The sequence below is a fragment of the Hypomesus nipponensis genome, chromosome 4 (assembly GCF_054491055.1).
Source record: "Hypomesus nipponensis isolate SF chromosome 4, ASM5449105v1, whole genome shotgun sequence".
Taxonomy (NCBI): Eukaryota; Metazoa; Chordata; class Actinopteri; order Osmeriformes; family Osmeridae; genus Hypomesus; species Hypomesus nipponensis.
Window position 1 is genome coordinate 8,320,992 of NC_140364.1, and position 24,280 is coordinate 8,345,271.

At 45.4% G+C, this 24,280-nt stretch overlaps 1 protein-coding gene across 1 annotated transcript in view; it reads left to right on the top strand.

Annotated features, from left to right (window-relative positions):
• The first annotated feature begins 1,523 nt into the window (after window positions 1-1,523).
• Window positions 1,524-24,280, top strand: part of pou2f2a (POU class 2 homeobox 2a) — a 29,742-nt gene continuing 6,985 nt past the window's right edge. The window contains 3 exon segments of the mRNA XM_084695691.1: window positions 1,524-1,623; window positions 23,659-23,724; window positions 24,089-24,123. Of these exon segments, the coding sequence (XP_084551817.1) occupies window positions 1,524-1,623; window positions 23,659-23,724; window positions 24,089-24,123 (201 nt within the window).

The window sequence follows — 24,280 nt, forward strand, 5'->3', positions numbered from 1 at the left end:
AGTGGTTGACTCCAATTTAGTAGCACCCCTACCTCTACTCTATACACATGATTCACAACCCAAAAAAGATAACTATGTCAGTTATTGCTGATTGTGACCTTGCACTGTGTAGATGTGTATACGTATATATGAGGCAGAAAGGTGCAAAAACATTAACCTGCTGAAAACACAATGCGTCTGTGAACACACCGGCCTGCGTGTCTACTGCGTAAACCTATCGATTTGGAGGACACCACGATTATTGGTGTCATTATTGTGAAGCATAATCAGAAGATCAATAGGGAAGATAGTTCATCTTATATGTGATTAGAAATGGAAAAGGGAGAGAGCCGAACCTATCAGGGGAGAAGGAAGCGGGGGGTGGAAAAGAGAGAGGGGGAGAGAGAAAGGGGGTGGGAGTGGAGCGACGGGCGCTCTCGCCTCAATGTTGCGAGCAACGCTGTCAGAGCGTTTTCAGGCTGGAGGGAGTCGGACCGAACGAGCTACCGGGGTTCCCAAATAACGGGAACATAAAGACAGACACACAGGCGGATGGCGGGACAGAGCCAAAGAAAAGATACCGCATAACGGGTACCGTGTTCCTTCTTTTCGTTCAGCTGTTTGTTTAGAATGAAGCAGGATTTATTTATTTATTTATTTATTTGTCTATCGATTGATTGCGTTTTAATTACCGGCCTGTGACATATAACTGGGGGAGGAGCAACAGCCAGACAGGGGACCTTTCATAGTCTTACATATTATTTTATTATTTAAATGTATCAAATAATTGAGTTTATTTCATCATACACAAATGCTGCTTTGTGTGCGTATAGTTCATCAGCTGACCAATAATAAGACAGCTAAAAACCAAATACAACAACCAAAAAGAGAAATTCAGAACAGTTGTTCAGTTTTTCTGTGTTGACAATATACATAAAAACAGCCGACAACAAAGAAAAAAAATACTTTTTTGAGCAAGAGAAAAAAAGACAAAGACATTTATGTTTAAGACAAACCAAAGCAAACTCGTAAGAGGCAGTGGAGGCCACTGTGAAGCCTGTCTGCGCACCTGTCTTAAATCAACATACAAAAACATAAAACAATTAACAATAACGATCATAAGATACCGCATGTTCAGTTATTGCTAGATACCTATGCCGAACTTTGACAAATAATAGAAACCACCGTTAGAGTCAGGGTGCTAACGACCGATGAGCAGGAGTTAGGCTGTTCTGATAGGAGCTGCTGACGAAGTAGCCTACCCGTCTATCCGTCTGTGTGCTGTCTAGAAAACATTCTTATCTTTAAGAAACACGACCAAGGGACGTCCACAGCGGTATGAAACTGAGGCACAAACCAAAAATGTGAATGTAGCGACAAGCTAGAACTACCAACCATTACTTAAAGTTCCAAACCAAGTATTATTCTATACCAAACGTTTCACGCCGTCTACCTGGAAAGCATACGAAGAAAAACAACGACGAAGGAGAGGACGAGCTTTTAGAGAAGAAGCTGAAAGATAAACTCCCAGCCGACTGCGGATCATGTTTGTTCCCTTGCCGGTGCCGTTCGTCTTTCAGAGAACTGCTTCCGACTTCAACGCCTGGCGTCTCAAGTCCCCGCTGGCTCTACGCTCCAGCTCCGGTAAGATCTTGTGCCTTTCCCTGTTTTTCTGTAAGATTCCACAAACTCCTTTACATTTCACAAAAATGGCAAAATCAAAGGAAGAGATAAACACCATGGCACAGCATGTCCATGGTGTGATTGGCTATTTGGTATGAAATGTTACAAAAACTGAAAAGAATCTCCCTGAAAATAAGTTCGGTGGAACCCAACAAACAGAAACGCAGCATAACTGCATTAAAAAGAAATAGGTTCAATTAATCAACACTAAGAAATACACTTCATTTGCATCCTTACAAAAATAAGTCAGTAGCGGCCCCCCTTTCTCCCGTCCTCCCCATCTGTCTCCTGGTCCCTGCTCCGTCTGCCTCTGTCTGCCCACCCGGCTCCGCCGCACCGGTCCCACGGACGGTTAGGGGAATATTCATGGTAATTTATTGATCCTGCCGAGATCGATCCCGAGTCCGCGGGAAAAGAATGATAAACTTTTGGGACAGACATAGCTCCAACCAAGAATGACTGGATAATATATTTAAGTAGGCACAGACCATTTCATTTTTAGTTTGTAATCAGTGATGCTGCACCACAAAGCCAGTAGCCTAGTAAAAAGTGATAAAACAGCAAACTTTACATTTCATGTCAATTTGTTTTTATTTTAACAACTTGTGGAGCACAAGATTTGAAGTCAGGGCTTACGATCCTTTGTCACTTTTTTGGGCGCTGTTAACCAGCAACGACAGAGAGGGGGGCGGGAAGGTGATGCTTCTCCCCTCTCGCCTCCACCGAAGCGGAAACTTGAGATGACAGATGGGATGAATATATGCAGTTCTCCCGTCCCGATAATGCAGCCTATCTCCTTAACTACATGTCACCAGGAGAAAAACGGTTGACATTTTTAATGAGTGTTGCTGGTAGGGCTTGACATACCATGTATGTCTAAGAAGTTGGCTGTGGGCCGCAGCAAGTTGATTAGAGGGAAGAAAGGGGACAGAGGACCACCTTCCAACCAGGCAAACAATTATTTAAGAGGGTTAAATGGTGTGAATAAAAGTATAGAGTAGAGTAAGTCTACCATTTGATATTTATGTGACCTACTGATCACTGTTGCTAAATGAACTAGTAGGCTATTTTGATGCATTAGAGTTCTCAATCTAAAATGATGGATAGACCACTAAGGGGCTTTCATCCTGACTGTACTCGGCATTCATGATCCGTAGTCAACACACATCTGAAATATAAACAGCCAATTGAAAAGGCTGCAATCCCCTCCCCCTCTCCTCTATTCCTTCTCTCCCCTTTCATCCCTTCATCTCCCTGGTGAAAACGGGTAAAAAAACAACAACATAAGAGATAGCCGGTCAGTAAAGAGGAATGTGAGCCCCCCCCCATCTCTCCCCTCTCCCCCATCCTGCCCCATGATTTTCATGGGTTTCTATTGGATTTGCCTGCTGGTTTGTTTTGGCCTGTAAGCCAGTTTGGCTAAGTCTGTTACCCATCATGCCTCTCTCTTCTCTGGGGACCAGGTGATGAAGAAGCAAGGGATTCTGGGGGTTCAATCTCACAACGTTCAGGGAGAGAGAGAGAGTAGGGTAGCATGATAGAAAGTCAGCAAGAGCTACAGAGAGGGGGAGGGGCAGAGGGGGTGAGGGTGGGAAGGAGTGAGAGAGTAAGTGAGTGAGGGGGAAAAAAGGTACAAACCGCATACGTTTGCAAAGACACGCTGACAAGTGGATCTGAGCTGGAAGAGATTACGGTGTTTGTTACTGACCCTCCCAGCACAGCACAGAGGTTTACACACACACACACACACACACACACACACACACACACACACACACACATACACACACACCTATTCTCACACACAAACATACACACACACACAGAAGACATGTCTTTTAGTTGGTCCAATAATTGAATTCAGTGTGCGTGTTCTGTCTGTAGAGGAACAGTACTGATTGACAGTAGTACAGTAGCACTAATTGCAGGATCAGTTAATTTTCCATTGTATATTCTATGTCAGTACTGGGCTCCTGTAGAATATCAAACTGAGTATTTTCTCCTTTGGTTCTGTACTAATCATAGTGGTTCAATGCTTTTCAGCCAGTCCTTGCAGTTTGTCTAGCCGACTACCACATGTCTATGCTTCCTCCATGCTGCTAGTGAGCTACCTCCAGCACCTGCAGTTCTCCTCTGTTTTCTGTCCGACTGGAGGCTGCCGCTTAGACCTGGAGTGAGAAGGGGCTGGAGGTTCATAGACATTGTTTAATTGGGTTGTGTGTGTTTGTGTGACAGAGCTGGGGAGAGGGCGGACAGGTGGTCTACTCAATAATTGCGCGTTGAGGTCAGCTATAGATCGGGGTGTGTGTGTTTTATCTCCAACGGTGTGAATTCACAGGTATATATTGTGTGAGTGGTTTTAACCTTGCGCTGTTATTGATTAGGCAGCATTGACTACTCTCTGCCCGTGTGTGCAGAGTGTGTGTGTGTGTGTGTATGGATGTAAGGGAGAGCGGCCAGTCTCTGTGCTAACCTGATTGCGAATGACAAAATGTCCAACAGGGTTTGTTAGGGACATAATGTGGAATCAATAGACACAACAGAGATGTCAATACAACATGCTTTATTGCATTAAGCTACCTCTCTCCATCCCAGCCCCTACCACCAACACACTCTGTCTATCTGTCTCCATCTCCCTCTATCTCCTTTTCACACACACACACACACACACACACACACACACACACACACACACACACACACATACACATTGATAATAGAACCATTGCTGACCACTGATGCTGCCTACTGTGATGATGTGAAACATAAATGGACCCCATGTTAAAGTCAAAACATGGACACACACACATGTCCACGCACACACAAACACACATATTGGCCTTTCAACCTGCCCCCCTTGGCTCACACTGCGTATGTTACCATGGATACATTCATAGGCCATTAAACACATATAGTAATAAAGGCAACAAGGTAAACACCCCCTCTACCTTTCCTTCTGTCTCTTTCTCCCTGACCTCTCTCTCTCTTCACCACTCTCACTCACTGTCTCTCGCTCATTCTCCCATTCTCTATTCTCTCTCTCTCTCTCTCCCTTGTCCCCCTCTCTTTAGACAAACCTTGCCATTGTAGCTTTGATGATCACAAAGGCCATTAGAATCTAAATGGACCATATTCAGCCCATAGTGCTTATTGGATGAGCCTGACTGGGTCTATCTCTGTGGAATCTTGGATCCATTACTGTTGTTTGTGTGTTGGAGTGTGTGTGTGTGTGTGTGTGTGTGTGTGAGAACTTTTGCAATTACATTGCATGTGTATATGTGTGTCAGCGTCCAATATACCCAGGCCACAGCTGATGGCTTTAGACACAGCAGGTCTCCCCCATCTCTCAGTGCTGCATGAACAGTGTTTGTTTGGTCTTGGCGACAGCCAGTCAGGGCTCTGCTTCAGCCTCTCCCTGCACACCCCTCACTCTGGCCTGGGTCCCCGCAGCCCGACACAAGCCCCCGGCACCAGGCCTGGTTCTACCCCATCACACCACGGGCTCCTCAACCCTGCTGATGAGCATCTTGTTTGGGGTCAAGGTTGCCCACCTCTAGATTAAACTAAATGATTGTAGGTCACACTGCACAGAAACATGGTTTCACACGGAACCAGTGTCCACACAGTATGTGTGTGTGTGTGCTTTCTCTAGACTGTTAACCTTTTGTGCAACCAGTAAGCATTTCGCAATGAGTGAATGTGAGTGTCCATGTTTTTGAGTAGGCCTTTGTATCTGTTAATATAATCCTGCATTTGCCACAACACAACAACAAGCGTTAGTACTTAGTTTCCCTGGGTGTGTGCACTTGGCAGGTGTAGTTTGGCATCCACTAAAGCAGACTGTACATTTGGATAATAAAACGGAGTGATATAAAAGCCTGTTTGATTGAATTCCTTCCCTCCTGCTCCACACAGCCCCTGTTTGGGCCCAGATTTGCTCCCCCTCTCCCCCCCAATTTAATTTAGCAGACAGGAGTTATGATAATGAACGGTCCGGAGAGTGGGGTTGCGATGGGGGTGGGGGTGGGGGTGGGGGGGGGGGTCCTTATTTTGCCCAGGGGACACTCTGTCCTTCGTCCCAGCATCTTTTGTGGGAAAGCACAGGGGTGAAAGCCATGGGTTTAATATCATGCACACACAACATGTATGTATGCGTAGACGGACTTGAACGTGACAACAATGGTGCAGGGAGGAGGTGGTGGTGGTGAGGGGGGGGGGCAGGGGGTACGGGGGGGCTTTTAATAAAAGTGAGTGCTCTGGCGCTTCAATCTCTTCTGCCCTGGCTTTCAAGTCCCCCCCCCCACCCACCCAGCACTCACTCCCTCCACCCTCACCCCCAACTCACCCTCTACTCACCCCCACAAAAGACCCCCATATCCCCCTCCTTCCTGAAACACATGCATGCACTTACACACAATCACACATTTGCACTCAGATGGGCTGTATAAACACATATGCACACACCAACGCACACACACACACACACACACACACACATACATACACACACACACACACACACACAGGAAGGCGGTCAAATCTGTTGTGACTAGAGCAAGATACTGAGAAGCAGTGAGGCTCCACACTGCTGTGCACACATACTGGCCATGCTGGGTTTAAACACATGACCAGCCACACACACACACACACACACACACACTCTCTCACACATACACCGCCTCAATAGCAATGTTAGCAGTCCCAATCTTTCCAACACGTAGACACACATTTACCCTAACAGATACCAGAGCAGAAAAAAACCTCCCTCTCTTATCCCTCGCTCTGTCTATCCTCCTTTCATCCTCCCTTCTCTTGCTTCGAGAGAGTAGTGCTCCATCCTGAAATGAAATTAATCGGTTGTACTAAACCCCTCCCTCCTCACCCACTCCTTACCCTTCTCCCTCCCCCCCACTCCTCCTTCCCTCCCTCCTTTCCTCAGCTCCATCTCATTCTCTCCTAGCACTATAGGGAGGATTGAATTCGTCACTTTAACCTCTCAGTAAGGGATATGAATCTGTTAGGCTACCTCCTCCTCTCTCTCAGTAGCACTGCCCGCCTTAATCCTTACACACACAGAAACACACATGCACCCACATACACATTTATCCACATACACATAGAAATACTCTCTAAAGAAACACACAAATACACATACAAATCCTGTCTCTCATGTACACACATACACACTCACATACCCACACTAACACGCACACGTGATTGATATCCTGACGAGCCGTCCTCTACCGCTTTCTCCATGGGGCTTCAATCAAACACATTGATATGATCTGGTCTTCTTTGACTGTGCAGCTCTCCTTTAAAACCTTCATCTCTCAGTAATCCTCTGGTGAGAACACAAGCATTTAGTCTTTCTCTCTTCTCTCTCTCTCTCTCCTTCTCTCTCTCTCTCTCTCTCTCTCTCTCTCTCTCTCTCTCTCTCTCTCTCTCTCTCTCTCTCTCTCTCTCTCTCTCTCTCTCTCTCTCTCTCTCTCTCTCTCTCTCTCTCTCTCTCTCTCTCAGTGCTTCTATTCCTTGCTGCATACTGTATTTTAGGGCAGGATCTTAATAGGGACTCTGCTGAACCTCTATCCCATAATAGAGGGAGAGGAGAGTGTCTCCTAGGCAGTGGCTAATGGCGCCCCTCAGGGACTAGCTGAGTCGTACACCAAGTTGCTATGGAGAGGCGAAGTAGGACAGGTGAAACGTGGCCTTCCATCCTTCCCTTCTTCCCCTCCTGTCCCCCTTCCTCCTATGTATGAATATGGTAAATGCGGAGCTGCCGTGTAGAATTATTCTCTGTTGGAAGAAAGGGTCTCCTAAAGCTCGAGGGAATCTCTGATATTCAACATTAAGGAGAGAAGAGGAGCTCTTCTCCTCCCCTCCTCCCCTCGCTCCTTATTTCCCACCTCTCCTACCCTGACTCCTCCTTTCCCTCCTCTCCTCTCCTACCCTCGCTTCAACCTTCCTCTCCTCTCCTCTCCTACCCTCACTCCTCCTTTCCCTCCTCTCCTCTCCTACCCTCGCTCCTCCTTTCCCTCCCTACCTCTCCTCTCCTACCCTCACTCCTCCTTTCCCTCCTCTCCTCTCCTACCCTCGCTCCTCCTTTCCCTCCCTACCTCTCCTCTCCTCGCTCCTCCTTTCCCTCCTCTCCTCTCCTCCTGTTCAGCCCCAGGCTGTAAGTGATCTGTGATGAACCTGACCCGGTTTACGATCTTACCTTGTAATGGCCCACAACTGTGGCCAGTTCTTATAGCTTCCTTACACTGTTTTTCTAATTAGACCTGATATCAGTTCATTTACACACAAAGTCTATAAATGTTTTATTCATTGGTTTGGGTGAGGTGTTGTACAAAATATTGCAGGCCGAAAAAGCACGTTATTTATTTTGATTGTCCACTGGATTTACAATGTAAAGTGGTGGCCATTTCAGAGTGTTAAAAATGCACTAATGTTAGCATATGAATTTAGCTGTGTTGAAATATTAATGCAAATATGCTCAAATGTGCTCACTGATGTGAACTGAGGTGTGTGTATTTAGATGGAATGGGCTAAGTGTGTTTGTGTGTGTTTATGTGCTCTTAGTATGTGTGCTAAGTATGTTTACAGTGTACGCTCGTGTTTAGAAAACAAAGCTACGTCCAAATGTGTGTGTATGTGCATGTGTGTTCATTCTCCCTACCCCCCTCCCACTTTGCCTTTGTCCCTCCACCAGGCGGTGTGTGTGTGTAGAGGGGAGAGGGGTGACCTATGACCTCACCCCCTCCGCTGTCTCCCCCCTCATGCCCCACCCTATTCATATGCAAGCGACCCGTCAACCCCTATTCTTCTGACTCATCTGGCCACGGCTGGCCACTGCCTCCTTCAGTCTCAAGTTCAAGGCCGGTCTGGTGTTGGGGTAACAGGCTGGTTTCTGGCCTGGCTCCTAGCTTATATGAGATCAATCAAGGATTTCTTACGCGTTTCTGTTAATCACAATCTGTACAGCAATAATTTGCCTTATTATTTCTCAATGTATCTACATTTATTATTCATTGCTATACATGTGTTCCTGCTGTAACTTATTTTGCACTCTGATGACATGTCATGCATTCATTATAATTTCTTCCACACTTACCAGCAGGTTACAAGTTACTGATCTAAAGGACTGAATTAAAACATTTTAGAAGCAACAGACATTACCAGAACACTCAGGATATATACAGTACATCTTTCATTTCCAGGATAAAAACAGGAAGTATACTATAGGTTTTCTTAAAGAGCGTATGCATTTCTCTGGTCATCTGCTGATTGTGATTGATGATTGCAGGCCTGGTAGCTTAGTAGTTTACACCTGGTGCAGTATATTCAACAGGATATGAGGTGAGGTGTTACCTCAGCCAGGTTCCCTTACAACATGACATGTTTCAAAGAACAAAAGTCTAATGGTCATATTATGAATTAACGTGTTTAGCAAATGGCCTGTAATCAACAGACTAAAATAGTTATTTTTTTTAGATTTGTTTTGCGTTATCAATGTTGTGTTCTTTTAGAGAAGCAATGTCAAGGGAACTCCAAATGCAGTATGTATCTGCAGTTGTACAGAATATGAATACATGATGGATAGGCTACAGTATAAACCCACCCCCACCTACCTCCATGTAAATAATGGATTAGTTTGTGTGTCCTTTGAGATTTGACGTACTGAAGGATACTCTCATTGCTTTCTAAATATTACACATGCTTCCATGTATGTGCATACACAAATCCTTCTTTACCATTTAACACAGTCTCACACACACATGCACTTACTCTCTCTCTCTTAGAATTTCTGCATTCCTTTCAACCAACAAACAAACAAAAAAGCAAAAAATAATAATTGAATAACAGACATAGTCATTTATAAAATCCCAAGGATAACGTCTGAATGCATCACTGCAGGGAACGTTCCGGCCTCGGGACTCTTCAATAGATGAGAGAGGGTTCTCAGGATTCCACAGCACAATAGCACATCTTGGGCTGCCAGGTTTGTAAAAAGCGGCACAAACTGTAGAATAATTGTGCTAACCTCTGGATAAGGGTTGTGTCTATAGATACTATATATACAGTAAACCAAACACTGCTGTGCGTGTGTGTGCAGGTGTAAGTGGAGGAATACCCCCCACACCTCAGCGATCCCTCAGGAAGGGTGCAGAGGTGTTGATTTGTGTGTGAGGTAGTACAGGCACACAGAACCAGTCGAAAGCGTACATGGTTATATTTCAGAAAGAGATTGAGAGGTGACACTCCTCTCCGCAGCGCCGAATAGAAGCTAGATGAAAAGCGCCACCTTTCAGAGCACTGACAACTTCCTCTCCCAGATGACGGGTACAGGTAAACTAGCCAGCCCTCTCACAGAGAGAACACTTAAGCCTGCGCAATTGGTTCCCATTCATCCAATGATGGTAATCACCTTTTCACTTGAATTCACTGGTATTTGCTTTTGCGAGACATAGCTAACCATCATACTGGAATTCCTGCCCACTGAGTAAGTGCCCTGGGTTAAGCTATGCTTCAGATACATATTGTAAAAATATACCCTGTCTAAAAACGGTGTGAGTCAATGGTAAACACAACTATTATTTTTCTTTTTTTTCTTCATCGCTCTCTTTCTTGCTAACTATTACTACTCGCTTACTCCATGTAAGTGAGGTTCTTTATACCCTCTTAGTGAGTGTAAACATAGTGGTAAATGAAACATTTAGGGTACATCATTACACCCACTTTCTACTTCCATATACTCTCTCTTGCAATAAATGCTAGTTAACAGGGGGCTGAAGACCAGGCTTGGAAATGACAAATGACCCAACCCCAAACCATCAACCCCTGCTCCCCCCTTTATTCTCCCCGCAGCAAAGAATGAGAGAAGGGATGGGTCAGAAAGGAGAGAAAGGGAGAGGGAGAGGGGGGAGGGGGAGGTGGGACAGACAGAAGCATTAAAATTCATGGCCTTTTTTATTTTCTGTGCTGAAAATCAATAGTGTCTAGTATGGATGAGGTGAGCAGTGGACAACAGTGGTGGGGAGATGGAGAGGGAGGGAGAGAAAGGTGAGGATGGGGGAGGGTAAGGAAGGTTGAGGAGGGGTGGTGGGGGGGGTGTAGATATTACCAGTGACATAGCCACTGCAGGCAAAGGTAAAAATAGGTTGGGAGAGGGGAACATGGGGGCAGGGGGGAGCAGGGAGAGGTTCATTAGGTCTGACCACCAGTGTTGTTGCTCTCTTAAGGGGGGGTTCATTGTCCAGCAGTATTGAGAGGGGCCAATTGAGAATACAATCTATATAGACTTGAATCACCAACTAGACACCCATACACACACACACACACACTGCACACCTTATCTCGCTCTCCTACCAGAGATATATGGAGGGCGAGAAAGCAAGGGGGAAAAAAAGAGAGAAGTGAGAGAATTATACATGTGCTATCTCTACGTCAGTGGAGGTAGATCCCTTCACACAGAGATCTCCTCCTCTTCCTCTCCTCCCTCCCTTCCTTTTCCTCTTCCTCTACTCCCTCCCTCCCTTCCTCTTCCTCTCTCCCTTCTACAGGTCGTGATGATGATGGTCTGGGTGGTTACTATGGGAATAGGTGTGTGAGGAGGCGTAAAGTATCATAAATAATGGAGCTTCAGGTCTGCATTGAAATGCAAAGCCTCCACCTCTGGCATCTGGGTAATATTGGCTTTTTGAAATGTATTTTTCAAGGAGCACCCCCCACACACACACACACACACACACTCACACATCAAACCTTGTGTGTGAGTTTAAGGCTAGCAAACATTTGCATTTTAAATTTTCTCAACAAGCCAACTGAAAAGGGGTGCAGTTTGGGTGAGAGTCAACAGATGTGACTGTAATCCAGAGAAATAACGCATAAAACACCACACATAATCATAGAAAACTGAGGGGTTAAACTGAGTGGATTTGTTATCCTTATGTAAACATACAGTACAGAATTCAATTCTCCCAACGCCACAGAAATATAGCTGCAATTCTTTATCTCAGGTTGCTATCTCACAAGATTTAGAGGAAAAACTGAATTATTGGCATTTCTGCCAATGTGTGTGTGTGTGTGTGTGTGTGTGTTTTCTAGCAGTGTCATGCCAGCATCATTTAAAGAGACAGCCAGATATTACAAAGAATGTGGCTGAACATCTTTACCGGGTATGACTGTGGGAAGAGAGAGAAAAGAAACTGAAAGAGAAAGAGAGATATTCCCAGTACATCAATATTGTACATTAGGGACATACACATGCAGCCAGGTGGAGCTGTGTGAGACAGATAGTTGATGTGTGTATTTATGTATGTGTGGGAAACAGAGAGAAAGTGTGTGTATACATGTTTGGCAGTTGTCCAGAGCATCAATAAAGTTAACGTGAGTTTGAAAACCAGGCAGAGCCATTTAAGGTCCATTTGTCTGTGACCCTCTACACGACCTGCTACAACATCCTGGACAATTAGACATCCCTCGAGCACTACCTAGAGATAGAGAGACCTAGAAATAGAGAGGGAGATGAAGAGCGAGGGAGAGGGAGGTAAAGAGGGAGAGGTGGGGACAGGGATAACATTTCATGTTATGCTGAAAAAGTTTGAAACAAAAGCAGGAGATTGCAGTATGTTTAAAATTACACAAGTATTTCTCTCTACTACCTACATACCTACCTACATATCTCCTTTCATCCCCATCTTTAACTTGCTCATTCCAACTCTCCATCCCTATCTCTCTGCATCCTTTCCTCCATCCCTCCCTACCCCCATCCTTACCTCATTTTCTATCCCTATCCACTTGTCTCTCTATATTTGCTCAACCTTCCTTCCTTCCCTCCCTGTAACCACCTGCAGTGGTAGATACTGTAGATACAGTAGATATCTCTACTGTAGCAACTTCCACTGCTCAAGCTCGGCCTCTGTTTCCAACTTTTCTTCCCTGCACCTATATCTCTGTCTCTCTCGTTCTCTCTCTTTCTCTCTCTCCCTCTCTTACTCTATCTTTCTCCTTTCCCTCTGTCTCTCTATCTCTCTCTCTCTCTATTGATCTAGTCATAGTTTTCCGTCTTCGCTGTGCTGGCTGGCTGGCTTTAATCAATACAGATAATTGTCCGCTTTCTCCCGATGCCAAACAGGCTGTGTTTTTTCTCAATGAATCCAGGTCTTTCCCTTCCGCACCCCTCCCCCCACCTCACCCGGGAATCCCCCCATTAATGACAGGAGATAACCTGCTTTCCTTACCGATTTTTCTCCCCCCCCTCCCTTCCTCGCTCCCCTACTCCCTCGCTCATTGATCGCCGTGAGATATCGCCCCGTGTGCCCCCTTTACCAACGTAAACATCACCCACACGTGGCGTCTGTGAGTACAAACCCACATACAGCATGTAGAAACTAAACACACAAATGCCCACACACATTACTCCCACACGGAGACATGTAGAAACTCTCATAAACCCATACACACACACACACAAGCACAAAAACACGAGGAGAGAACACTCTCACACACACACACACACACACTTATAGGCATGGATAAGCACATAAAGACAGACACACACACATCAAGCTCCAGCATGCAAACTAACAGGCTATACAGACACTAAATGCTGCACATGTGCCTCGGTGCTTTGTTAATCAAGCAACCACATCAAACAAGGTCATGGGTAAGATGGACAGAATAATAGGTTAGATATACGCACATTGTGTTTGCATAAACAGATGTGTAAGTCCATGAAGGCACCTATACAATCGGAGGGTGTTGAAGACATGTTGTAAACACAAACATCCTGGGCATACTGTTCCTTGTTCAAGGCCAGTGCATTGGAGCTTGAATGTGTATGGAATCCTCTACACCTGCAAATGTTTTGTGACTATTTACATACCCATGTGACTATTCACATACCCATGTGACTATTCACATAACCCCCATCCCTTTCCTGCAGCTAGCCCCGGGTCTTTAGAAAGACATCAACTTGTCGGCCATTTTGTATCTACTCCTGTGGGTGTCTCGTGAAGGGACCTGGTCAGTGGTGCAGTGGTGTGAAATGGTCGTCAGGCCAGGCTTGGGGGGGGTTGCTGGGGGGGTTCATTCTGGACCCTTCGCATTAGCTGGCTTGCTACAATACTGATCTCCGGTGTCGCTGTAGATGACTGTTACACTGTGGGAGGGCGAGCAAGCACCAACATGTCGTAGACCTGCAGACAAAGGCCTACATCCTCAAGCACATACACACTGCCCCTCCAGGTGTATATTTTCATCAGGCTCATTTTCCCATGGTGTCCCCCCCGTTGTTTCTGAGCAAGTGCAAACACACTCTCCATACCTCTGTCTGTGCAGCAGCCCTCCTCTGACTACGGTGTCATTATCACCTGCCTTCCCCCCTGGAGTGGGTGTCTATACACACACACACACTTATCTCACACTCGCACACTTAGCTCACACACACACACAAACTTGTCTCTCTCCAATGCATACACTCACACGCAGACACACAAACATTCATATTACACTTGTTGGTAGTGTGACTGTCCTAGTTATGCGTCAACGACCTTTCTGTGTGCTTTAATATGTACTATGTAGTGACAGTGAGCACTCTGTGTGTGTGTGTGTTTGATAGACGAAGATGAAATAACCTAATTTCAGGTTATTACTATTATAGAGTCTCCTCTGTGTTAATATCAAACACTTCTTCTTTACAAGCTTTTTATTTTACACCAACAGACAGACATGGCTCCATATTATATGAAATAGAACAAATGTAGATGATTTAACTGTTTTTAGATAAAGATAAAGGGATCATACAGAAGGTTGCAATTTTAAAATAAGAGTAACAGTTTGAAAAGGATCCCTGTCTATCATTAGATACTATTTAAAAAAAGGATGTTGCTAAGTTATTTAAATATTTGAGGGTTTGGTTTATTAAAAGATGGAAGCAGTGTTTCTGTATAATGACTGAACTGGACACATTGTATTGTTCAGCCACATGAAGAAAGGCTTCACTCTCCAGTTCAGTTTGCGTTTCTTTTTTTAACTGATGGACACACACTCAGGTGCTTTTTTTTGTCCTTTCTGAAATTGTCATACTTGAAGACCATATGACGTGACTAGGCAACGTGACAACTAGTGTCTGTATGTGTGTGTTTTAGGGTTTGTTGGTGGGGGGGGGGGGGTATGTGTGTAATTTGGTGAGTGAACATAAGTGGCTGGGAGGCGGTCAGAGAGATCTGCCGGATGGAGAGAGTGTAAAAATAGAGAGATAAGAGCCACTTTGGAGCGAGGGAGGGTAGGGAGGGGAGGGGTGGGGGGCGGGTGCAGAGGAAGTATGGCCCTGAGCCTCTCCGTCCTCCCTTTTCCCCTCCTACCTCTCCATCCCTTCACCCTTTCCTTCCCATCCCTCGATCCTTGTGCCGATTTGTTCAACACCTCGAAAAATACAGTTGGTTAAGTGAGAGAGACAATGGCAAGATCATGTCTGACCAGGGACACCAGCACTTTCTATCGGGCACACACACACACACACGCACACACGCACACACACAGGCTCTGTGTGCACTAGGGCAGAGGATGCAACACCTGCCTTAGGGGCCTGTGGGTGAGGGACCTGGCTGAAAGGGTGACGAGGACAGGGGGGACATAGTTACCCCATCTCCTCAGGGCGATCACACCAGCGCCCTCAACCTTACATTTAGAATTTGTGTGTGTGTCCCATTGCCACACACACACACACACACCGTCCTTACCTTGGTGGAACAGAAAATGGTCACACTCTAGATTCAAAGCTTTTACTGCATCTCCAATCAGTCGCTAGAGCCCCCCTAACTCGATGTGTTGGTTAGTGTGTGTGTGTGTATGACTGTTTCCCCCATGGCCATAGGTTATATCTCATACAAAAAATAATATTCTCCATTTCATCGTGTGTATTTCCTTCCTCCGTAATTTTAGTTGGTCTGGGGTGACGGAGAGTGGTCGAGCGGAAGAGAGAGGGAGAAAAAAGGAGAACATAGAAGGAACGTGACTTATGTTCATGTTTTTATTCACAATTTAATATTTTCTTTGATGTGTGTGTGTTTGTCCGTTCAGAGTGTAGTTAGGTAAATAAAAAGCTCTGTTCTCCACCTCTTAACCTCTCTAAAGGGAGCCTAGAATCTGATTCCCTAGTCGAGGCAGGCCTGAAGAGTGGGAGAGAGGGGCGAGGGGAAGAAAGGAAAGAGTGCAAGAGAGGAGGGAGGGAGGGAGGGAGGGGTGGAAGGAGTGTGTGTGTGTGGGGGTGGTGGGGGTGGGGGGGCTTCAGAGCAGAGGCAGCAGTGGACGTTGAGAAAGGGCTTCCAGTATGCGTGGGTCTCTGCACCCCCTCAGAGGGGCCCCGATCGATACAAACTCAGAGCAATAAAGCTTTCTCCCTGTCATCTCCCCGGAATACAAAACAGAAAAGGGAGGGGAGAGAGGGAGGGAGGGGGAGGAGAGGCGAGGTAGGTTGGGGGGGGGGGAGTGGCGTGGGTGAGAGGGGTGAAAAGCTGTTCCGCTAGCCAGACCAATTTCCTAACCCCCTCCTCTTTCCCTCCCCCCTTCTCCCCTTCAGCCTCAACCAAACCTCCACCTTCTCTTTTTCTGTTTCACAACCCTTTTCTTCTCTTCCTCTCCCCTATTCTGTTCCTATGTCAGAGGCACCTTTGGATGGGAGAAGACAGACACCCAGTATTATATAATTAATGGTGTTTGAATAAATAGAGTCAATAATTCAATGGGGCTTTCAGAGAGAGGGATGGAGAATTCTGGACATCTGCCTGTCTGGTGAAAACTAAAAAAGAGAAGAGAGTGTAGGGGTTTATTAGGGATTTGAGGAGGAAAATGAAGGTACTGGATGACGGCCTTACCGGATGGGGGGAAGGGATGAAAAGAGGTATTACACAGAAAGAGAGATGGATGGGTTGATGGAGGAAGGGAGAGATTGAAGGAGGAGGGTGGAAAGGGGGGATATCTAACAGGACAGGATTCTAGAGACAGCAGGGTAAGCAGGTCAAATAAGCCTTCTCTTTAATTGAGAGCCAATTTAAGTCAAGTCCAATCGATAGACCTATAAAGTAAGCAATCTAATGCACACCAGAACACATAGATCACACTGTTACACTGGCTGCAGGATGCTGCCACATAGACTGGATGAGCAGCCTGTCTGCCTGCCTGTCTGTCTGCCTGTCTGCCTGTCTGTCTGTCTGTCTGTCTGTCTGTCTGTCTGCCTGTCTGCCTGCCTGCCTGTCTGTCTGTCTGTCTGTCTGTCTGCCTGTCTGTCTAAATGTCTCTCTCTTTCTACCTCTGTCTGTCCTCCACCTTGTCTGTCTTTCTGTTCGTTGTGCCTGTCAAACTTATCTGTTATGTTTCTAATGCAACCTGATGTTTCATTTAAGGTCAGTCAGTTCTGTTATTAGTGTACATATTTTAGCTCTTCGTTTCTGCGCTCTCTTGGAATTCGTCTCTCCATCTATTTTATCCTTTCAATTCCTCTTCTAAACTCGAGGATGCCGTCTTTGTTGCTGTCCTTGTCTCTTTTACTCCATCCCGCTATCCCTCCATACAGACACCCGTCTCATTCTTCTTTCTTTCTTTCTTTCTAATCTTTATTTCCATCCATGAGTGGAACATCACTCCTAACTCTACACCTTGTCTTTCTTTTCTCCTTTTAATTTTTTTACTTTGTACCCCAGTCCCAACACTCCCCTTGTCCTTGCCCCCTACTTCCTCCATCTTGGCTGAGGGATAAAGAAAGTAAAGAACAAGCAGTGGCCATTACCCCCATTCTCCTCTTTCCCTCTCTCTTCCTCTGCTCTCCCGGTTTCTCTGCATCCCTCCTTCCGGCTCCCCAGGGAATTTCAGTAATAATGGTTGGGACGGAGTGAGGGAGGGAGGTGCGATTATTGTCTTGTCGGGAGTCAGAGAAATCGATCGTCCCAGAAATATGTGGTTGGAGAACGAGGTACTGTATCGGATATAATAAACACTCAGGAGACACGTGCACACAAACACCGTCCACACACCAGTCTCTGCACATTTAATAATTGCCTACATGCTCATTCACTCTTGAGAGGTACTTATGTACCTGAATAGCAACACAACAACACTGTATATTGGTCCAAGACATAATGAAACAAAAACACACTTTTGTTCCCGGGCAGCGGTTGCAGCCATATCTGAAGGGCTTTTCAGCCCTGCTCAGGTGTGTCCACAAACCTAACCCTGCTTCTGGAAGTCTAAACAGGAACCTAGAGCCGTGTGTTTGCCTCCCACGTAAGCTTTTCACTGAGTTAGGGGAGAGGGTGCAAAAACATATTTCTACTTAATGATTAGCACTCATGGACACAGACACACACACACACACAGGCACACATGGACACACACATAAAGGCGCATGAACGCTGATCTTTCAGTGGTGTTGCCTGGCAACGTGGTTGTGTGTCCTATCGGAGAGCAGCTCTGTCCATTGATGTCACGACCGGTGCTGCTGGCCGGCCTGCTACACTGTACTGTACCCAGCAAGCAGGGGAGGAGAGGTAGCGATAGAGACTCATAGAAAGAGCGTAGGACCGTCAGAGCTTAAGAGAAAGAGAGCGAAGGGTGGAGAGAGGGTGAGATAATCACGGAGAGAGAGTGGTGGAAAAGAGGTGGGGGGGGGGTTCTGCAGATTGAGAGAAAGAGGTGGAGTGATAGATGAGAAGCTGTCAATGTTTCTTTACAAGGCAGCCTCATTGGATTAACCTTATCAAGTCTATAAACTAGTCCTGGTACACAACACTGCACACCTCCCATACATGCAGGCATGAACTTGTGAGTAAGCTAAAGTACAGTGGTGGAGTTCATACAGAATTTGAACCGGAACCATCCACAGCTTTCAGAGACAGTTTCTTCAGGTGACACTTGCATTGTGTGTGCGTGTGTGTGTGTGTGTGTCTGTGTGTGTGTTCAAAAAGGTGTGACTTCAGCCCTGTGGCTTCCCTGGGTGCAGCCAACCATTGTGCCATTGTCTGTAAATCAGGTCAAACTGCAGGACAGCCACATAATGGTGCACCTCTTGTGGCTTTGGGGACCTCTTAAAACCCTGTTCTGAGTTACTGGAGTCATTAGAGAGAGATGGGCAGGGACGAAAAGAGAGAGAGAGAGAGAGAGAGAGAGAGAGAGAGAGAGAGAGAGAGAGAGAGAGAGAGAGAGAGAGAGAGAGAGAGAGAGAGAGAGAGAGAGAGAGAGAGAGAGAGAGAGAGAGAGAGAGAGAGAGAGAGAGAGAGAGAGAGAGAGAGAGAGAGAGAGAGAGAGAGAGAGAGAGAGAGAGAGAGAGAGAGAGAGAGAGAGAGAGAGAGAGAGAGAGAGAGAGAGAGAGAGAGAGAGAGAGAGAGAGAGAGAGAGAGAGAGAGAGAGAGAGAGATGGGCAAGGGTGGAAAGAGGAAAATATGGGGTGAGAGATAGGCAGGAAGGGAGAGAAGGGGGGGTAGGACTGTGTCTGAAGGAAAGAAAAACCAATATACAGTATATATGTGTATATAGAGAGAGGGAGAGTACATGTGTGTGTACAGATGTGGGATCTCTCCGTCTTGTCTCTCCTCAGTGGGTTAGCACCATTCCATGTGTTCCTGTGGTCCACGTGCTGACATCATGCTGTCATTTTTCAGCGGCCCAAGACAGACCAAAAGTCCAAATCCAAGAGCTACACAATTAGAGGACCCTGCAGTGACGAAGCAGGGTCTGAACCCTGCTGGACAATAGGGATCTTCTTAGGGGTCCCCAGAGGGACTCCCTCGCTGTCTGTCTGTGTGAGTGTGTGTGTCCATCTGTATGCATATGTTTAATGTGTTTGTGTGCTTTAGGGGGGTGTGTGTGGATGGGTCAGTGCAGCAGGCGGTGGGTGTGTGTGCTATGGGGCGGGGGGGGGGAGTGCCAGCTGACTGTGAGGCGTGAGGGGGCCATGTGCTGGCCTCTGACCTCCACACGTCGCTCCCCCCTTGTTTTCTGCGACCCCCTCTGTCCCTCACACACACACAGACACACAAACGCACACAGAGACACACACAGAGACACACGCCGTCTGTCACCGGCCCCCGACAGGCGTGACCGAGACAGGGAGAGGGGGGCCGGACTCATGCAGCCACCCCTCCTCCTCCCTAAGTCCCTGACAGTGACCCTGGGCTCCCCCCTCTGTCCCCCTCCCTCCTCCCACCCTGGTCGCCCTCAGCCACACATACACACATCGTCTCTAAGACAGATACATCATCTGCCAAGAGGCCCACTCCCATTAACACTGATAGACGGGGCCCCAACCAGGCTGGTCGAGTGGGGGGTGGAGTGGGACAGGGGTACGGGGGGGTGCTGGGGCTGGGGCTGGGGCTGGGGCCATGGCCAGAGGGGTAGGGTCTGGGGTTATTGCGGACTGTGTTTAGTGGAGCAGTTACATCACTCATAGTTTTCTTATGGTTTTGTCTTCATGAATCTTATGTGGAGATCTGGGACTGTGGCATGGCATGGTGGTGGAGGTGTGTGTGAGGGGGTGTGTGCATTTGTGTGGAGTGTGTGTGTGTGTTTGTGGTGCGATGTGTGTGAACTTGGCCTTCACAAGGGTCAACTTCAAGTGAAGGCAGTGTTTTTTAGTTCTAATTTTCCTGCGATCCTGATTGGTCTGCTTTCAAATACTACACTTCCTGCCACATTGAAAATGGTTCATAACTTGTGTTATTAACATATATAGAAATAGTAGTAGTGTGTGTGTCAGTGTGTTTGGGGGCTCTAACTGCTGTTCAATCCTTTGTGGACAGTGAGGAGTTCTCAACAGTGACTGCAGGTTAGTGCTGTCACCATGTGGTGGCACATGGCTACTGCAGTCTGTTCCAAAAGACCTGTATGTTAGTCATCGCCCTCAAAAAATCTAATCAATCAAATAGAATCAATCAAATATAAAACAGCTGACAAGGAAACATCTGTTAATAATTATCAAGAAATCAAGAGACTATACAGCAGATATAGAATCTTAAGCTTTATATATATATATATAAGTATTGAAGAAATTAACAAAAATAAAAATAAGTTCTCCAAAATTGAAGTAATGGATAACGTTAAATCAAAAGACAGTAAAGAACAAAAAAGAAAGAGTAATTAGAGAGTGATAACTCATTTAAATCATTTATAATACCTATCCATTACACGTCTAAAATTAAGAGTCTCAAACTGTAAATGGAATCAAACTGACACATGGAAGGTGAAGGTGAGAGTAACGTACTACACTGAGAACATGAACAACCCTTTCCAGACACCCCAGCCCTTTTCTCTCTGATTCTCGTTATTTTCTTTCCTCTTTGTAGGCAGGTCTGTCTTCCGCCTGCCTCACACTTTCTTATTTTCTTTCTTTTGGTGTTCTGAAACTAACCCTCTGTACTTCCCTCCCTCCTTCTGTCCCGACACACACTGACTAAAACACACACAAACCTCAAACACCACAAACACTCTTTCTAGAATGTATTTTCTCTCCTTCATTTCACTGACTGTTCCATTTCATACAGGATGTGTGTGCACACACTCCTGCACGTGGGAGGGTTGGAGGTGGAGGCTGTCAGACACTAATGTCCTTCATTAGCTTGGGAAAGCTCCATAGGACAGACACACCTCACTCTGTAAATCTGCTGGGTTCCTAACCAGCAATAAAACTTCCTTTTCCAATGAATGACAGGTCATTTGAGACAATTGGGAGGCACTGATAGACGCAAGAAAGAGAGAGACAGTCAAAATGTCAGAGAGAGAAGAATATTATTGAATTGGCACAGTGAAAAACAGTTTATACTTTTTTTCCTAAAATGGCGGCTGTTGTGTACAATAATGTTGTTTTCAGGTGAGTCTTTTTCTCTATTTTACTCTTGCTCTCTCTTTTTCCATTCCTCTTCTTGTACCAATTAGACCTTCTGGTATGCCTCCAGAGACAGGCTTCTAAGGGGTTAATTAGTACTGTGGACTTTAACAAGGCCTGCTAATTGGCTAACATCAAAACCAGCTTTGCTTGGTCATACCAGTAATGAAATGTCAGGTTATCTTTTCCTGAGGAGAGCGAGAGAGAGTGAGAGAGAGCGAAAGAGCGAGAGAGCGAGAGAGCGAGAGAGCGAGAGAGCGAGAGAGCGAGAGAGCGAGAGCGAGAGAGAGAGCGAGAGAGAGCGAGAGAGAGAGAAAGAGAGAGAAAGAGAGAGAAAGAGAGAGAAAGAGAGAGAAAGAGAGAGAAAGAGAGAGAAAGAGAGAGAGAGAGAGAGAGAGAGAGAGAGAGAGAGAGAGAGAGAGAGAGAGAGGAGGTACAGAGAGAGTAAATGCTTGTGTTCTCACCAGAGGACACTTTTTAATTGTGCTTGTAAAATACATTTTACATGATTTTGCAGTTTGCACAAGAAAATATTGCAAATCATTGAGATAATAGAAGGCATAAATTGGGTAGGCTATTACATTCGTCACTAGGCATTTCAATTTTCTGACCATTTATATTATTTCAAATGTGGTACGAGTGCCTTACATTTCTCTGTCGTCTAACTATCGTCGAGGTCACAATATTTACCAATAGGTTTATCATTCACACAAAACATGTTACCTCAGTAGCGCGACCGTCGCCTGTAATGCGGAGTGAGTCACTGAGCATTGAAACGCTAATAATTAGGTCCATATGTATTTCAGTTTTGAATAATAGGCTACTAATTCGTGATCAAGGCTCACTGACCTATTTTAGTCCGATGTTTTCCATTACTAGTGTAGGATCTAAACACGAAACACGAAAAGCCTACTTCTAAAGTAATTACGCTTTTGATTGAAATATCGAAATGTACAATTTTATGATGCATAATTCCAGTGAATCTGTTGAATTTTAAAAGCCAATGCCAATTATATCGAGTTCCCCTTTTTAGTTCATTAAGTTTGATCGCATTAATCATAGCCTAGATTCAAATTATTACAATTGGGTTACTTATATGCAAATTATATGATTCGCTTTTGAATGCTTTTTGATCTTTACATTACAATCAGTCATTTAACAGACGCTCTTATCCAGAGCGATTTACAGTGAGTACAGGGACATTCTCCCCGAGGCAAGCAGGGTGAAGTGTCTTGCCCAAGGACACAACGTAATTTGGCAAGGCCGGGACCAACAACCTTCTGATTAATAGCCCGACTCCCTAACCGCTCAGCCATCTTTACCCAATTGTTTGTAGTTTTTGCTTCGTAGCAAAAACAAACTTTCTTTTAACCTTTTTTTATTGTGCAAAATGATGACGAATTTATGACATTTAAACTTATATTTGCTTATTCATTTATCGAAAAATAGATCTGAAAACAGGTTCAGAATTATTTTTTACACAAACAAACAAACGTTTGTATTTGTATTATTATAATAACTATACATTTGAATTAATCAAACATGACCTGTGTTTACATTTTATAATTGTGTTGTTACATTATAATTGTTTGTGTGTGTGTGTGTGTGTGTGTGTGTGTGTGTGTGTGTGTGTGTGTGTGTGTGTGTGTGTGTGTGTGTGTGTGAGAGAGAGAGAGAGAGAGAGAGAGAGAGAGAGAGAGAGAGAGAGAGAGAGAGAGAGAGAGAGAGAGAGAGAGAGAGAGAGAGAGAGAGAGAGAGAGAGAGAGAGAGAGAGAGAGAGAGAGAGAGAGAGAGAGAGAGAGAGAGAGAGAGAGAGAGAGAGAGAGAGAGAGAGAGAGAGAGAGAGAGAGAGAGAGAGAGAGAGATGTCTTGGTCTCCTGTGGGGCTTAAGGAGGATGAATCAAGAGCTTCTCTGTAACATGTTTCTGTTTCCCTGCCAGTCAGGCAAGAAGGGATGAAAGGGTGGTGGGAAGGATGGAGGGGTGTAACAGAGGAGGGAGTAAGAAGAGGGATTTCACTCTGAATGACTTCTTGTAGCGGATGTATGGAAGTGGTAAATGGGATACATCTAACCCCCCCCCCCTCTCTCTCTCTCTCTCTCTCTCTCTCTCTCTCTCCTGCAGATATCAGGATGTCCAAAGCAGCAGAAGATGAGAAGCCTGGAGTAGAGCTTCCAGGGGAGAGCACAGGTACTTAGCACACCCTTTGCACATATCATTCTTCACATTTCTCAAACGTTCTAACAAGCGGCAGTGTATGTGATTTGTCATTTTGTTTGACCTGTCGGTGACTAGAATATAGGTCACTACACAGCTAAGTTATTCACATGTAAGATGTGTTCCGGTGTTCTCTACCCAAAGTAGAGACATCTGTTTTTCAGATCTGGAATTGTAACTTTTTTTCAAGTACCAGTAAAGATTTCCCTGGCTGTAGGGTTCAACATAGTATCTAGTCTTCTGCTCTTTCATTCTGACTTGTTCTGTTTCTCTGTACCCCGCCCCCCTTTTGATGTTTTCCTATCATCCTTTTGTCTCATGTTCCGTAACTTTGCAGATTCTGAGAGGAACACTCCAGACATCAGTGAACAGGTTGGTCATCTCTGCTCTTTACTGACAAACAAATGGTAGACTTGTGTATCAGGCTGTCAGCTAAAGACTAAATGATATAATGCATGAAAGCACATTTATTTAATAATTATACCTATTTTGGTTGGGATTTGTACCAGGATTTGTGTTTCTGTCTCAA